This window comes from Rhopalosiphum maidis, chromosome 1 (genome assembly GCF_003676215.2).
Source record: "Rhopalosiphum maidis isolate BTI-1 chromosome 1, ASM367621v3, whole genome shotgun sequence".
NCBI lineage: Eukaryota > Metazoa > Arthropoda > Insecta > Hemiptera > Aphididae > Rhopalosiphum > Rhopalosiphum maidis.
The window spans coordinates 58,357,397-58,373,647 of NC_040877.1; the positions used below are offsets into that span (position 1 = coordinate 58,357,397).

At 25.2% G+C, this 16,251-nt stretch overlaps 2 protein-coding genes across 5 annotated transcripts; one reads left to right on the top strand and one right to left on the bottom strand.

The window, feature by feature from the left end:
* Positions 1 to 5,798: 5,798 nt before the first annotated feature.
* LOC113560576 (hypoxia-inducible factor 1-alpha inhibitor-like) lies at positions 5,799 to 16,155 on the bottom strand. Of its 4 annotated transcripts, XM_026966540.1 has the most exons (7): positions 15,881 to 16,155; positions 15,462 to 15,657; positions 14,546 to 14,790; positions 8,166 to 8,314; positions 7,637 to 7,782; positions 7,406 to 7,576; positions 5,799 to 6,816 (listed from the first exon to the last, which is right to left on the bottom strand). In XM_026966540.1, exons 2-7 carry the CDS (start codon positions 15,567 to 15,569, stop codon positions 6,652 to 6,654), a joined length of 984 nt encoding a protein of 327 aa, XP_026822341.1. In that variant the 5' UTR covers positions 15,570 to 15,657; positions 15,881 to 16,155; the 3' UTR covers positions 5,799 to 6,651. The 4 variants fall into 4 exon arrangements, 2 of the variants coding, with proteins under 2 accessions (XP_026822341.1, XP_026822342.1); XM_026966541.1 differs by lacking the exon at positions 15,881 to 16,155 and having other exon boundaries at positions 6,636 to 6,812; positions 15,462 to 15,794; XR_003406124.1 differs by lacking the exon at positions 15,881 to 16,155 and having other exon boundaries at positions 6,676 to 6,816; positions 6,874 to 7,576; positions 15,462 to 15,792.
* Positions 13,220 to 14,244, top strand: LOC113560577. The gene is made up of 5 exons (XM_026966542.1): positions 13,220 to 13,389; positions 13,440 to 13,615; positions 13,675 to 13,796; positions 13,911 to 14,072; positions 14,140 to 14,244. The coding sequence occupies exons 1-5, from the start codon at positions 13,220 to 13,222 to the stop codon at positions 14,242 to 14,244; spliced, it is 735 nt and encodes a 244-aa protein (XP_026822343.1).
* Positions 16,156 to 16,251: the final 96 nt, after the last annotated feature.

Consider the following 16,251-nt stretch of genomic DNA (forward strand, 5'->3'; position numbering starts at 1 on the left):
AATTACAGCAAAATCAAAAAATCGATTTTGTCAAAAAGTGGTTATGCGTAAAAATTCCAGTTTTTCCATTATTTTACTTTTGACCCCTAAAGTACCAACCAACTAGATGAATTTTCCTTCACAAAGAGGGGCTAAAGTCAAAAATCAAAGCATTATTACTTCTCCAAAACGTGATGACAGTCACAAAAATCACTCCGTTCAGAATCTAAAACCAATTATTGAAATTGATAATATAAGGATTTATAATCAATGATACCTATACATATATCTTTGGGTAATTAACTAATAATAGTCATCATAATTTACAATCAATCACAAATAATATTGATATTGATATATTATTGAAGTCATATATAATATACAATTTAATAGGTTAGGTTAGATTAAATTCATAATACTTTTGGCGCTCTAGGGCAGCGGTTCTCAACCTTTCTATACTCGCGTACCACCTACTCAGTTTGAAAATTTTTACGTACCACCTGACCATTTTTTTTACTTAATAGTGTATACGTTTATATTACATGTATAGAATTTTATTTTATTAGGAATTACAAAATGATAGGAATTAAGTATTTAATGTATAAAAATAAATTAAATTAAATAAAATATATGTACAATTATTATTATTTATTATTACGATTATAAACGACCTCCACACCACCAAATATTTAATGTTAATAATGAATTATTCCAATTTTTTTATAAAGGAAGATTTTTTTCGCGTACCATAGGTTGAGAAGCGCTGCCCTATGGCATTTCTCCCACTCCTTATGAATGGACCAGATTTTCTTATAATATTATAGTAATGGATTAATAAAATGGCGATTAGGCTTTAAAACTTTGACTGATGATGTCAACAAATCGTATTTGTTCTATGCAGCGGGCGTCGACAACCTGTATTACTTTCTGACGTCTGACCTTTCCCAGGGAAAGGCTATTATGGTATGTTAAAAATACTTTTTTCTGAACATTCCATTAAGTTCAATCAGATTATTGGTGAATCATTTGACGGAGCAGCAAATATGAGAGGGGAATATTTAAGTTTACAATATTAAATTAAAAGTCAAGAAAACCAAAACTGCATTTATATATAGTGCTACAGTCATGTGCTTAAACTTATGTGTATGTGATACACGTATAGAAGCTAAAAAACGGTTTGGATTTTTGAATCGATTATCAACATTTTTTAGTGAATCTTACAAACGTATGCGCATATGGTTACATGAAATTGATTCAAGTGTGATGGGATCAAATAAATTGAAAAAGCTTCAAAAAAATAGGAGAAAACAATACGTGATGGTGGTCTCGAGAAAAAGCTCTGTTTAGGAATTTTGATGGTGATATGTCTTTTTCTTAGAGTTATTAGTGCTTACATTATATTTCTATTTCTAAAAACTTTGAACCTAAAGTTTGTTCAGAAGCATCTTCTTTATTAGATAATTTATGCAATTTTAAAATAATTCTCATAGCTCATATATTTTTGAAAACCTTTAAAATTATAGGACAAACGTCACGTTATCTTCAGACAAGAGGTATGGATTTATTAACATCTTAGAGTATGATAGATTCTGTTAAACTAGAAATTGGACAAATACATTTTGACAGTATTTTAGAAAATTTTATACATTTTTTGAACAATATGAATGACTTACTTAACAGTATGAATCTTCCTGATGATTTATTAGTATCAACTTCTTTACCTGTTACTAGCAATATCAGAAGAAAAATGTATGATGAGCTATCTGACGATGAAACACCGGTTTGAGGTAATTGAGTTGTTTCGGTTAAAAAAATTATTTGTAAATGAATAATAATAAATACTTATTTTGACGTGGAAAAAGACAGCATTAATAATAACGTTCTGATCCTTAATTGTTTATTGAGTGGTTATACTATACTATTGTATATATTTAATTTGTCTATACAATAATAGTGGAAATATAAATGCCATGTCAACTTCTTATTGTTCTAACGGGTTGATTAAAAATGTGTAGAACTGTTAACATAAGTAAATATATATATATATATATATATATAATTAGTAATTACTCTATACGTCTTAAATATTTTATTCATTGCAAGCTCGAAATTAAATATGCGTTTTTACGTCATCCGGTAAACAGAATAACAGTGACAGTAAATATTTCATTAGTTTTAAATGTTCATTTAATTTCCCAAAATAATAAGAAAAAAAACTTACAAACTCACTATATTCTTTGTACTTCGGTCGAGTGAAAAATCCAGTGCAAGACCGCAGTACGCAAGGTCGAACGAAAAAGTGAACTAATGAGTGTATGAGAGTATGAGATTAACTATAACGTCCATAACGGAACAAATCAACGGTAGGATCAACATAAACGTCATCAACGGACAATGATTGTCTTTATAATATGTATTATAGTTCTTTGAAATTTCTAATATATTTAATAACTATTAACTGCCATCTACGTTCTAAATATAGACATATAAAGAGATGGACTGAGCTTTCCTCACCACCAACCCCCACCCATGACCATAAAGGCAAATCAACTATTCAGTGAGAAAGACTACAATAGTACATAATGAGAGAGACAGACTTAAGGGTAATACCATGAACCTTAGAATCTCTAATGTTTATGGATAATACTAAAGGGTATCATGGATTATAAAATATTATTATATCAATTCTTCCAAGCTTCATTCTATTATTACCATAGACCACGGTTTAAGATATCTTAAACCGTGCCATAGACGTAATTATTATAAATATATTATAGATATTAAATGTCTATGTTTTTGACAACCTTTTATTTTTGTCGGTCACATTAACATGGGAAAACTTTGAGGTTGATCACCCCTAACCAATATGATGTAAATGATATAAGTCATTAGTCTGATTAGTCACAATTTTCACAAGCCGTATACATAGACACAATTTCAATAAAAAAACTGAGTGCTTAAGCTCTTCATTTTCCGGGCATAGCATTAAATAGCTACTAATTGTGATATTATAAAAAAGTATTTAAGAGTGCTAATACCCCCTAAGCATCTGCCTATTTGCGCCTATGGCCGTATACCTAGTTTACCCAATTTCATTTTGGCGATAATTAATAATAGAATCTTATGAAATAAAATAATCAATCAAATACCATAACAAAAAACTTTATTCACGCAAAACATAGTTTTTAGTAGCTATTTTATTAACAAAAGTATACTTTGTCAAGCGCAGCTAATTATTCTACACCTAAAAAACCGTTTGGTGCGCTTCCAGAACGAAGCACATTTATATTTAATGGGATGACGGCACTGGCACGTCATCCAAATCATTCACCATAATTATTCGCGTCCCTATTTCGATAGATGTCACGCTAATATGAATGTGGCATTGATAACCCACCGCCATTCTGACGGACCAGTGAATTCGACGTTCAACTCATCTAATGCTGACGGTTCTTTAGATGCATCAATGTACTGATGACGTCCAGTCGATGATGGAGTCGTTGATAATGCCTTAAGCCTTTGCTTCAGTGGCTGATGCCATCATAGCCGCATTTATGATGGCTATCATCCGTCGCATCTGTGGCCCAGCATAGTTGGCCAACAGAATAGGCGACGGACAGCATTCGGAGATGTTTGAATTCTCTTGCGTTTCGACAGTTCGATCATCGCCGACTGACGCAATTTTGATGTTCGGCATTGATGCAAAATGTGGTTTGGTAATAAAAGAATACCTGTATTTTCCGAGATTTCTGCCATTTTTGTTGATTGAGCGTTTTCTCGTTTTTACCCCATAGAGTACTTTTTAAATCTGATCATATTTTCCACGATTTATAACAAAAGATTTGGTACTTTCCTGTTATACGAGACTATAGTTATTTTCGTGACTATCACCCAAGAGGCCAAGACTACCTCCTTTATCGCGACTACCACAATTAGCTGTCCACGTGCTGCATTCTAGTGTATCAATTCACAATTGTTATATTATCTATTATATTATTATATATTTATACAGGTGATTCAAAATTTATGTTACAGCCATTTTAACACATCGATATTCAAAATAGAGAACAATTTATGATACAAAAGTTTTTTGATGTAGAAACGCTTAAAATTATTATACGACATTAATATTATTACATTTTTTTTTATATATAATTCGTAAATGTGGCCATCATTATTCATTATTTTATTTGTGGATTTACCATTTTTTACCATTATTATTTTTGTATTTATCATAATTATTATTTTATTGTTTTTAGTGACCGTACGCCACATATGTAGCGTGTGTTGTGTAATACATTACAAATGATTACTAGGTATTTAAATCCTTTTTTTTTTATACATAATTCGGATATAGCCATACCGACAATACCTACTTATTAAAAAAATATCAAAGAATTAAATATGCAGGTGCATTATACAAATATAAATATTAAATAAAACTAAGGTAGTCTGTGATAATAGGAAAATGTGCAAATTTTGGTAGTCTTATATAACGGAGGTAGTCGCGAAAATAGCCGTATTCTCGTATAACAGGAAAGTACCAAAGATTTAAGTGGAGATATGCAATTCAACAATAGACAATTCAACGAGCTCTGATTTGAAACAATACTAACTACAATAAGACATAGATCATACGATTGTTTTATTTGTCAACACTATATGATTGAGAATGGCGCAATAATATATTTTTAATTATTTAATTAACTATTGTCCATTCGGCCAAAAAGAGGATATAAAATAGTATAACATTTAAATTTTGAATGAAGAGGCCCATAAAAATTAGTCGTAAAACGAGTATTATAAACAGAAACGTGTCAGATTATTTTTTCAAGTTTTTAAGGATGACTTTTATTGTTTAATAATTTATGATTAAAATATATATATACGATATATATGATATATATATATATACCTATGGGCTAAGATTGAATTTATGTCTAATGTCTATAGACGTACGAGCGTGAAAGCTAAGTTCGAATCCTATGTTATCAACTGGAACGTTTTATACAAACTTATAGAATAAGTACCTTACAATTCAATACTCATTAAGGTAACCCACTCGATATCTACCATACAGCTGAGCATACCTTGTTTTCTATATTAACTTAACATAATGAATTAAAAACTTATTGAACCTTAAAATTTACATGATAGCACACACTTTTCAATTATCACATTTAAAATAAAAATGTTTTTTTTGTTAGTTGTTGATGTAACAAATTAATAATTACTTTTTGTTAAAAATAATTTGTTATTTTAATAGTTTTATAAATACTGTTGTACAATTATTAGTTTCCGTCAACTTATAAGTTATAACATATTTAAATAAAGTACCATTTTAGTTTATTTTTGTGTTTTATTGAATGAAATAGTCAAGAATACAATTTAAAATTAGTATCAAACAAAAATAAGTACTTAAAAAAAATAATTAAATTTGATAAATAAGTTAAAATATTACAGTAAGACTAGCTAGCAAACAAAAAATTATGTATCAATACATTATAGGAACTAAAAATAATAGCTTAAATTATGTACAAATGTTATATAATATACACAAGTCAATAAAAAGTTTAATACTATCTTAAAATAAGAAATTTCATAAAATTAAATCATAGAACTTTGAATTTGTAGTATTTGTGATGAATAAAAAATCAGAAATATTTCATAATATGGTAATATTTAATAATAGTATTAAAAAAAAAATAAAGTTTAGAAAAATATAGTAATAATAAATTAGTCCTTAAAAGAAGTATAACTTTTTTTACTTTAAATAGTAAATAATATATTTCATTATTAATCTTTTGTAGTTATTTGTATCCATAATCCATTTAGTCACATAGTTATTTTTTAAGATCAGCCTTTAAATCATTTTTAAAATATTTGTAAATACAAGCCACGTACAAAATGTATATATTTTTATTAGTATCAAACTGTCAGGCTTATATAAATGTTATAATTTTCATAATAGGGCGTACAAATATGGATAATGTGAATTTTAATTATTTATACTATAATAAATACAATAAAATAACAATAATAAAAATGATTATTGTAATCATAATAGTGAATGAATGACTAGTAAATATGATTTAAGTTTAACATATCTGTGAAATAGATTGATCATGTACACTAGATAGAGCTATAGTACATACCATTCATAGTAAACACATATAAAGCATAGAGAAGCATCATCATAATTTGTTAATTTCATTTGCATTTTAACCAAAATTTAAAGGAATCTCATAAGTAGTAGGAACTGTTAAAGCATAACCTGAATCATAGGTTGGTACACTATTTGGTACTCGAACATTTAAAGTTCATGCAGTTAATACTTAGTATACTCGTGCTATAATATTGGTTAATAGATATATTCAGTGTAAATTATCTAAAGTTTATATATATAAAAACAATATGTTTCGAAGTATCTATTGGTGATTGTTAAAGCCAAACAACTTAAAACAGGCTATAATTTAATTTTAAAAAACTAAAAATTTTATAAAAAAATTTAATATTTAAAAAAAGGGGGAAATAAGAAACAAAAATGAAAATGTTATAATTTTTCTCATACTGTATAAACTAAAAATATTAAATAATCTTATTATTTGAATAAATATTATTCAATCAGATCTTTTTTTTTTTAAAATAATAAACATATTTTAAGGTGGATTATTAGTTGGTTTCAGACGTGTATCGGCCTAAAACAATTGTCTTCAGCATAGTTCCAACTTCACTCGGATCATGTAATGCTTCAGCTAGCATTTTTTCCACATTTCTCATGATAACTATTTTTTGGTGGTCTAGCAAAGGATATTCAATTTTTTCAACAGATCCTGCCTAAAAAAAATTATGATTATTCTTTATAAATAATTATTATTCTTATTCTTCCTTTACCTCACTTTAAACTTCAAAATTCTGGCTATATAAAGTTAGCCACAACTCCATATGGTTCAATCTCCTACTTCTCATACATGCACACCAATTACTTTCATATCACTCTTTTTTAATTTTTGGTCTTTATAGTCTATTATTTTTTATGAAATGGTATTTTCTTAACTTTTGGTATGACTGTTTTTACTTATTTTATTTTGTTTATTATAATTTTGGATTTTTATGTACATTTTAGTAAAAAAAATCTGGTTCATTAATTCATAGTGTAGCAATAACATTTAAAACAACTCAAAAAAGAGTTTACACATTTCTCTCACATAAACACAATGTTGACATGGGAGAGTTTACTATTTTTAAAAATCGGAAAGTTTACCACCGCCCAATCACAATTGTTCCTATACATTGGAACTTTGATAACTGGAATCGGTTGGGGGTGGAAAAAAAATTTGAGTTATCAAAAATTCGACTTATAGAGGTTCCACTGTATTTCATATACCTGCGCTCTTAACATATAATTAAAATTAAATTATTTTACTTTGAACCAAAAGTTTATTGAAACTGTATAGCCACCATGCATCAGTGATTCAACATGATGAAACCAATACATAGGTATATATAAGACATCTTCAGGTCCAACAATAACTTCATATCCACAAGCTTCTTTGAATTTTGGAAATTTTATATAATCTGGATTATCAAAGTCTACCTAAAAAACAACATAACAAGTTATATAAGTATTATTTTCTATGAAATTATTTATCATTACTTGAGTTTGTCTATCATAAGGATGATGAACTGGGTGTGGATATAAACACTCAAATTCACTAGGAGGAAATAAAATGAATCTTTTATATCCTCGAATGCTGGCAAACATATTTTGTTGTTCATCATAATGACATGGAGTAACATTACCTACAACGAAAAATATAATTAATTTCTATTATCGATTTTATCATTATATTTATTCTAAACAGTATTTAATACAATTACTCAAGTAACTCTAACTTTAATGCATATTTTTATGCATTTACAATTTTTATATTACTGTAGCATCGGACCTTACTAAAGTCTCATATGGCTAAGTATGAAATTATATAAAATTTTAAAAACATATTTTGAGCAAAATAAATAGAAATTCTAATAATAAAACAATTAAAATACTTCATTAGACATGCAGTACTACAAAACTAATTAGACTTCAAAGCAATTATAGCCTAAGTTATTTGGGAAGACTTGACGCTAAAATAAATGCATTATATTATAATGTGTTATTAACTAATATAATAAAGTTATACCTTCTTGTGCTATTAGAAGAAGATTAGATGTCAGAGAACCCCATTTACACACATTTTGTTTTGAAATAATCCAATCCCAATTAAACATAACAAAGTCACTAACAATACGTTGGCTAATTGAGTTGTTCAACACTTGTTGCATGTATAATCTGGAAAACCACAATATAAATATTATAATTTCTTAATTAATGTAAACATAAACATAATGCATAGATATTTATTTTTAATTCATCGGTGTTCCTATAGAAACAAAATTATATAAAAAAAATTATTTTTTTTAATGTTACCACAAAAAAAACAATTCATTATAAAAAGTTTTAGGTAATTCACATATTATTTATTAATGATTTTGTTAACTTTTTCTAAAATAAAATATGATTAATGAAGATGAAATTATTAACAATATTTATTTTTCAAAATTTGAAGAAAAAAATGATTTATTTGGTTTTGAAGCATCTAAAAGAAAGGTTCATATTATCCAAGAAAATAATAGAATTTCTGATTTAGAAGCTCAAATTAAGTATGCTGCAAATAGGGTATTTGTAAACAATGGTGATTCTTATCATGGAAAATACATTATACAAGTAAACTTCTCTAGCTTTAGCAACACATTTGTAAGCATATATTTATGATAAAATGATATCAGAAATTAAATTACACAAATTAAATAATTGAATGCTGGTAAATTGCTGGTTTATTAATGATATTAGAAATTATAAGTTACAATTTTATTTTAATTAATTAATTGAGATTATGAATCTTTTTCATTTTATCATTTAATAGAATTAATAAACAACAATTTTAAATATGGATATCAATAAATCATATTATACTTAATAAAAGCTAGATACAACTGAAAAATGTAATAAGTCAATTTAAGATTTAGATTATTTCAATCAAAATCCTCACTCATAACTATTGCTCCCTAATACATTTCAAATCACACTCTATATTCCTACAGTAATTGAAACTACAAACTACTTCCATTTTTGTTAATGCCTGCAGAATGCCCCAAGTAGGAGTTAAAAAAAAACTGCAATATCTACTAATAAAATTTTTATTCCCTTATGCTTATTGTTAATAAGTATAAAAAAGCTTAAAAATAAGCATCAATTGTAAATTGATTGTATGATTATCAAAATTTAAAAAAAATGATAATAATAAACTAAATGAATTTGCAATTACATTTTATTAAATAATTCTAAAATGATACTAGTATCAAATATTTGCCATGATACTTTTGGTTATCATTATTTCCAATAGACCATAGACCATATATAATACTTATAATACTATAATATTCAACTGGAATAGGAAAACAAATTATAACATTTTATTCAGCCTAAAATATTGAAGTTGACTAAATTTTAATGTAAATCAAATCTTGAAAGAGTATTGAAATTATATTTATAGCAATATAAATAATATACACATTTAATGAGATTTAAAAAATAACATCAGTAAAAATCTAAAATATTTAAGAATATTTACATACTTCATATTAAGTTTAATTATAGGAAATAAGCCAAGCACTATTTACAGACATTGAGTACATAAATCTAGATACTGAATTAACTGAAAAAAATATACTTAATGAGAAATATAAAGAACAAGAGTTAAATAATACTTATCAAGACATACCAAAAAGTCAAAATTCAATATTAAATAAAGCCATTAACAGTATTAAATCAGTATCTGTTGATAGAGATTTTCAAGTGAATAAAGTCTCGGACAATACATTTATTAATGAGGAAGTAGATAATGATATTCCAGAAATACAATTTAAATACATAAAAAACATTGATGTCCTACCAATGTATAATATACAAAAACCTACTATAAAAGTAAATAAGGAAGATACCGAATCAAAAAAATATGATATAGTAACTACAGTAAAAAATAAACTGAACATCAATAATGAAAGGGTATGTACAGAATTTAAATACAATTTTTTGAAAAAATAATTAATTTTTGTTCCAGTATAAATATCTGAAACATGTGAAAAAAATAATTATTTCAAATAACAAACAATTATTAATGAAAGAAATACAAAAATGTGCAGTAGTTGTGTATGATATATCATTAGCTAACAATCAAATAACTGAAGCTAGTATAGCATTACACAGTAAAATAATTCATTCAAATATAAAATTAAATTCAACAATAACATATTTATCTTCTTATCAAGGTATAATAGAAGAAATTAAATATCTGAAATGTCATCCAAAAAGTATTGTAGCGAAACAAAGTGGGGTTAGAGTTTTTATACTTATATCAAGTATACAAACATGGGCTTTGACTAAAAACAAAGTAATCATCTATGTTTTGAATTGAAAAAATATAAATAATTTCAACTTCTTTTAAATTTTGAAAAAGAATGCAAGTACAATTACTCAAGATGATTATAATAATCGTATTTGTCACCCAAATTATCAATCATTTTATGACATGGAAAATTGTATTTTATCATTAAATGATAAAGTATGCAAAAAAGACTTAAGAATTTAATAAAATATTTGATAGACATATAATCTAATTTATATTTTATAGTATAGTGGATATTTTTATGGGATAATCTTAGCACCTGGTTTAGTCTATGGTCAAGGTGAGCATATATTAAAGTACATATATAAAATGGTTTTTAGTGAAACAGAACAACTATTAGTTCCAAAAGAAGACAATAATTTACCTATAATACACGTAGAAAATCTTGCAAAGTTAAATATAGTTTTAATAATAATTTAAATTATTTTTAATATAATTTATACATTCTAGAATTGTTAAAAATCTGGTTGTATATTATGATAAAGTGACAAAACCATATATAGTCGGAATTGAAACTGCTAAGAATAGTCTACGGAGTATAACCAAGTGTATTATAAAGCAAACTCAAAAGAAAAATTATGTATACTGTGATTACATAAGTTTATGCCTAAATTCAAGGGTTACTGTAAGTTTCTTCCATAAAATTAAGTTTTACTGATAAATTTGTAATTAAATGTTATTAATTATTAGGGTTCAGAACGTTTTGCATTTTTTTTTTTTGTAATGCTTGTAAAATACTTTAGGTAAGATGAAAATTATTTTCGTAATGTAACTAATTTAAATACAAAATGTTATTTTTGCATAATTTGTTATATTTTAAAGAGATAGTATATTAGTACATTTTTAACATTTTTCATATTTCTTAACTTATAAACTATTTTGTTAGCTAATATTGTGTTTGTATAATATTCAAAAAATTTTCTAAAATAAATCTTTATCATCATGACATGACAATAAACGATTATAAATTTATGATAAATTTTATCTTTATTCATCAGTAATTGAAAGTTTTGTTATCGAAAAATGACTATTGTTATTTATTGGGACAAAATTACAATTGCTTAATAATATCTTGACCAAATCAGTATGTGTATTGTGATTATTGTTTATGCTGTATTACTATTGATAAATTTACACTTACATAATTTAGAGTATTTTTTAATTACAATGTTTTATTTTGCGAGTTTAAAAATGTCTAAAAAATTAAATAATAGAAGTATAAGTAAATACTAAGTTTGGAGTTGAAGAAACTGATGGAGTTAATTTATTCTTTAAGTTGTGAAAACAAAAGTAGGTGTTGATAGGTGATTTATTGTCACAAAACATTTAAAAACAGAAAAACATTAAACAGAAGGGCAGTGTAAACAAAATTGGATTAACACTATACAATAATTAGTATTTATTTTATATCTATGCAGTTTTAAAAATTATTCATACAATTTTTTAATTTTTTAACAGCATATTTATATGCGTGTTTTGATGATTTAAAATTTGTTTCTAATGATTATACATTTAAAGATTTATAAAATTATTAGTCATTTATAAGCATTTAGTTAAATTCATCAAATTATTAGATTTTTAATATTTCTTTTTATAGCAAACTGTCTATGACATGATAACTATGTCCATTCAAATAGTTCCTGTTATTGATAATTATATAACACAGTTTATGGGATTAGATAGATCTATTCCCCGGATTTTTGTCGAAACCGAAACATTAATCTCTGAATATCATAACAAATATTCTAAAGTAAGTAAATTCAAAAAAAAATTATTAATAAAATTAATCGTAGTTCAATCTATAAAAAAAAATAAACAACTTAAGACAATTCATTTCAATAACCCCTCCTAGATCTTTACTTTATTCCATAAGTATATAAACTTAATTTAACCATAATTTAAGTATGAATAATTAATAAATAATGACCACAGTTAAAAAACATATATTTATTTTTAGAAGAAAAACATTATCATCAATGGACCACTTGAAATTATAAATTTTGCCAAAAAGTTAGCACATACATATAATCTTTACTTTGTCGATCTAGTAACAATCAGCGAAGAACTATTTAATATATTTGTAACAATTTTAAGTTTTTTTAAGCTTTTAATCATATTATCGACATTTAATTATTTAATTCAATACATTTTAGGAAAATAGTGTCTATGATATTGATTCATATTGGTTACAAAATTTAAGTAATAATAAATAAATTAATTAATCAAAAATTTTCAACATTTAATAATACATTATTACTGCATAAATTAGATATACAACATAATGAGTCTAATAGTGACTTTAAAGAAAAAAATTCAAATAATCTACTAACACTAGGTAATAAACAATTATTGGAAGAGCAAAAAAAACATTTTAAAGACCATGGTAGAATTTCTGATAAGTATTTATTACCGTAAGTTAAAAGTGATTTATCTATAAGTTAATTAAACTAAGACAAATATTAAAGTTTAATTGTCATAATTTCTATAGATTTATAAAAAATAAGATATTAAAAAATAAAGTGAATAAATGTGGTTATATAATTGGTAATTTTCTTGAGAATATTGACCAAGCTCAAAATCTTTTTGATTTGAAGCACTTTGAAACCAATAAAGAAAACAGTTTACAATTAGATGAAAATGGAATACATCCAAGTATTATTTATGAAATTATATAAAATATAAAAAAAATTAAGTTTTAAATGAATTTAGCAATCATCATTGATGTAATTATGGTTGGAAAAAATGTTATGAGAAAAATCATGTATAATTCAGAAACAAAAAAATCGAACTTAAATTCAAAACTAGTTTGTGATGATGAATTAGATAAATTACTTAATTGGCCTTCACTAGATTTTAAATACACAGAAAGCGAAATTATGAAACATATTATGGAAAATGAGTAATATTATCTAATTTATAATATTATATACATTTTAATAAAAATTTTAGTGACATAGAAATAAGAAAAAATCGTAATTTAGTCAATTACTTAGAAGTTTTGTTTAAACCAAAAATGTATAAAGAGTATTTATTAATAACTCAAAGTAATAACATAGTTGTTAATCAAAGAGAATTTGATAAACTGTATGATTCACTTTTAATAAGCATGCCGGTAAAATTAAAAGGTAAGGATTTTAAGTTACATATTATTCAAATATAAATTTAAATAATAAACATTAATTAGTTAATGAAGCCGAAGACAAACTAAGTTTCATAAAAGCTACGATTAATCAAATATATGCCACTCATTCAACAATAATTGAAAATAAAGATTTAGGAATGGAAGAAGATATTTATGAAAAAAATGTAAATATGCTAAAATTATTAGAATTATTAATCTAAATGACCTTATATAATATCGTTATTGATATCTGTGTACATAATATGACTGTTTTATGTAATATTATTATGTTAAAACAGCTAGCTCAACTGTTAAAAGAACCTACTATTAAAAAAGAAGACAATTTTTCATTAGAAAATATTAAAATAATACATTTTCTAATCAAATGTGTTAATCCTTTATTGATAAATGGAATATTGGAAATTATGAAAAATATGCCTGAGGATCCTATTGATTTTTTGGTTAACCATAAAATAATAATATTTTTCTGTTTTTTATGTATACTTACTGATTCAAATAAAATTTTAGGTAGAATATATATATAACCATAATATGTACAATCCATGTGTTTCTTCACCACCATTGAAAAAAAAACCAAAAGTAGCTAACAGCCTCAACAAACACCTGTTGTGATTTACAAAATATCAATAAATGTATGATGTTTATATTGTATTCTTGTACATATATAATGAATAAGATTATAAGAAGATTAATAATATACATACACAACTGTAATTGTGTACATTTTAATATTCCTTGTAATATATTTTTTTTTATGTATGTATACTTTTAATTACTTAAGTGTCTTAAAAATTGAAGCCATTTTAAAATTAATTCTTAAATATAACTAATTCTATTTACACCACATAAAACTAATGAACTATTTTTAAAACAAAAGTGTTTATCTTTTTTCTATTTATAAAGTATTATCTACCTGGAGTCTCCTTTTTTCCAATCTTTTATTTTTTTACTAAATTCTGAAAATATCATAGGACTTGGTCGGCTGATTGGTTTGAATGTCATATTAGGGGTGATTTTCTTTTGGTCATAATACTTGAATTTATGATTTTTTGATGTCAATACATTACAGCATGTTGAATTCATGTGCTCCGTCAAATAATCCAGATCCCATTTTAACACACGAGAAACTAATTTAGATCCTTTGATTAATACTGGTTTCTAAATAATTAATTAATAAAAGACAATTAAATAAGGTTCCAAAAAAATATAATACATCAAAATGTAATTAAAAGTTCAAATAAATAAATTGATAACGTAAAGGGAATTAAGTACCAATATTTGTTGTCCCTCGTCTCTGTTTTAATCAGATTTAATATAGGGTGAAATGTAAATGAAATTGATCAGCCACTATTTTGAATTATACTCTCTAGTTTCTAAAAATTTGATTTGATAATGTAATTTTTTTTTTTTAAACAACTAAAATTAAATTAATAAAAGTATTCTATCTCATGTCTTATGAACATGTTTCACTAATAGACTCGTGAAAATGTTTAGTATTTGCTATAATGTATGGGAGAATGATAGAGACAATACGTTTGTATTTATTAGGGTACTTGAGTACCAACTAAACTTAATCCTAATTTCAAAGTTAAATATTGTATTGATTGAAATTTATTAACGATTCATCAAGATAAAAATAAATATTGGTTAAGTTCACCAATATGAAATATTACTATGCAAGTTTAAGAAAATGTATGTGACATTTTTATACTAAGTACATAGTCAGTGATTCTAAAATTATTTAACGATTAAAAAACATAATTTGGGAGTTGGGACTTGCATTGTATTACCCTTACATAATAATCAAATTATTATAGTTTGTTCCTTACATTATTGATGAGAAGAGAATCTACTTTTGGATCATCATACTGTAGGATAGGTATTTTTTCCATTTTTATGTTATATCTTCGTAACTGACTTTCGTTCCACCCAGCCATTATAGACTGTAGAATGTAGGGTAAATCTGGCGAACAAATTAAAAAGGATCAAACCGGACAGCAGTAACAACGTTATCGTTGTTGGACACTAGACAGATGAAAAAAAAAAATTATTTTAAATTCAAGTAATTCAACTTTACCGTTTAAAAAAATCATAAAAATACTGTTATGGAGATAAATTATAATTATTTATTATTTGGACCATAGGGCATTGATAAGTATATACTAAACAATATTATAAGACTACGTGCTAAATCTCACATAAACATTTTGTTTACCAAAATGATGTTCGAATCGACAGGATACTTTACCTCGATTATTATCTTGTTATATATCTATAGTTGTTTCTACGTTATGACCAATAGACAAATAAAATTTTATAATATTACTATTGTTGTCATACGATAATAATCTAAAATTACTATAAAACTCGGGACTGGATTTTGTAAATTTGTAAACACGAAGAATATATGTTAGGTTTAATATATCTGTGGTTTAATCTTTAGTCGTACTTGTGGCGAAACCCCAGTTCTGCTCGGAAAATGTCTATAATTTTGAGTTAAAAAGAACCCAGTTAATCGAATACAAAGAAAACTATTGATAATGATAACACTATCAAGATAAAAAAACATAACTCGGAAGAAAAAATAAGTTCTTTATAAATAAATACTACCTATAAGAA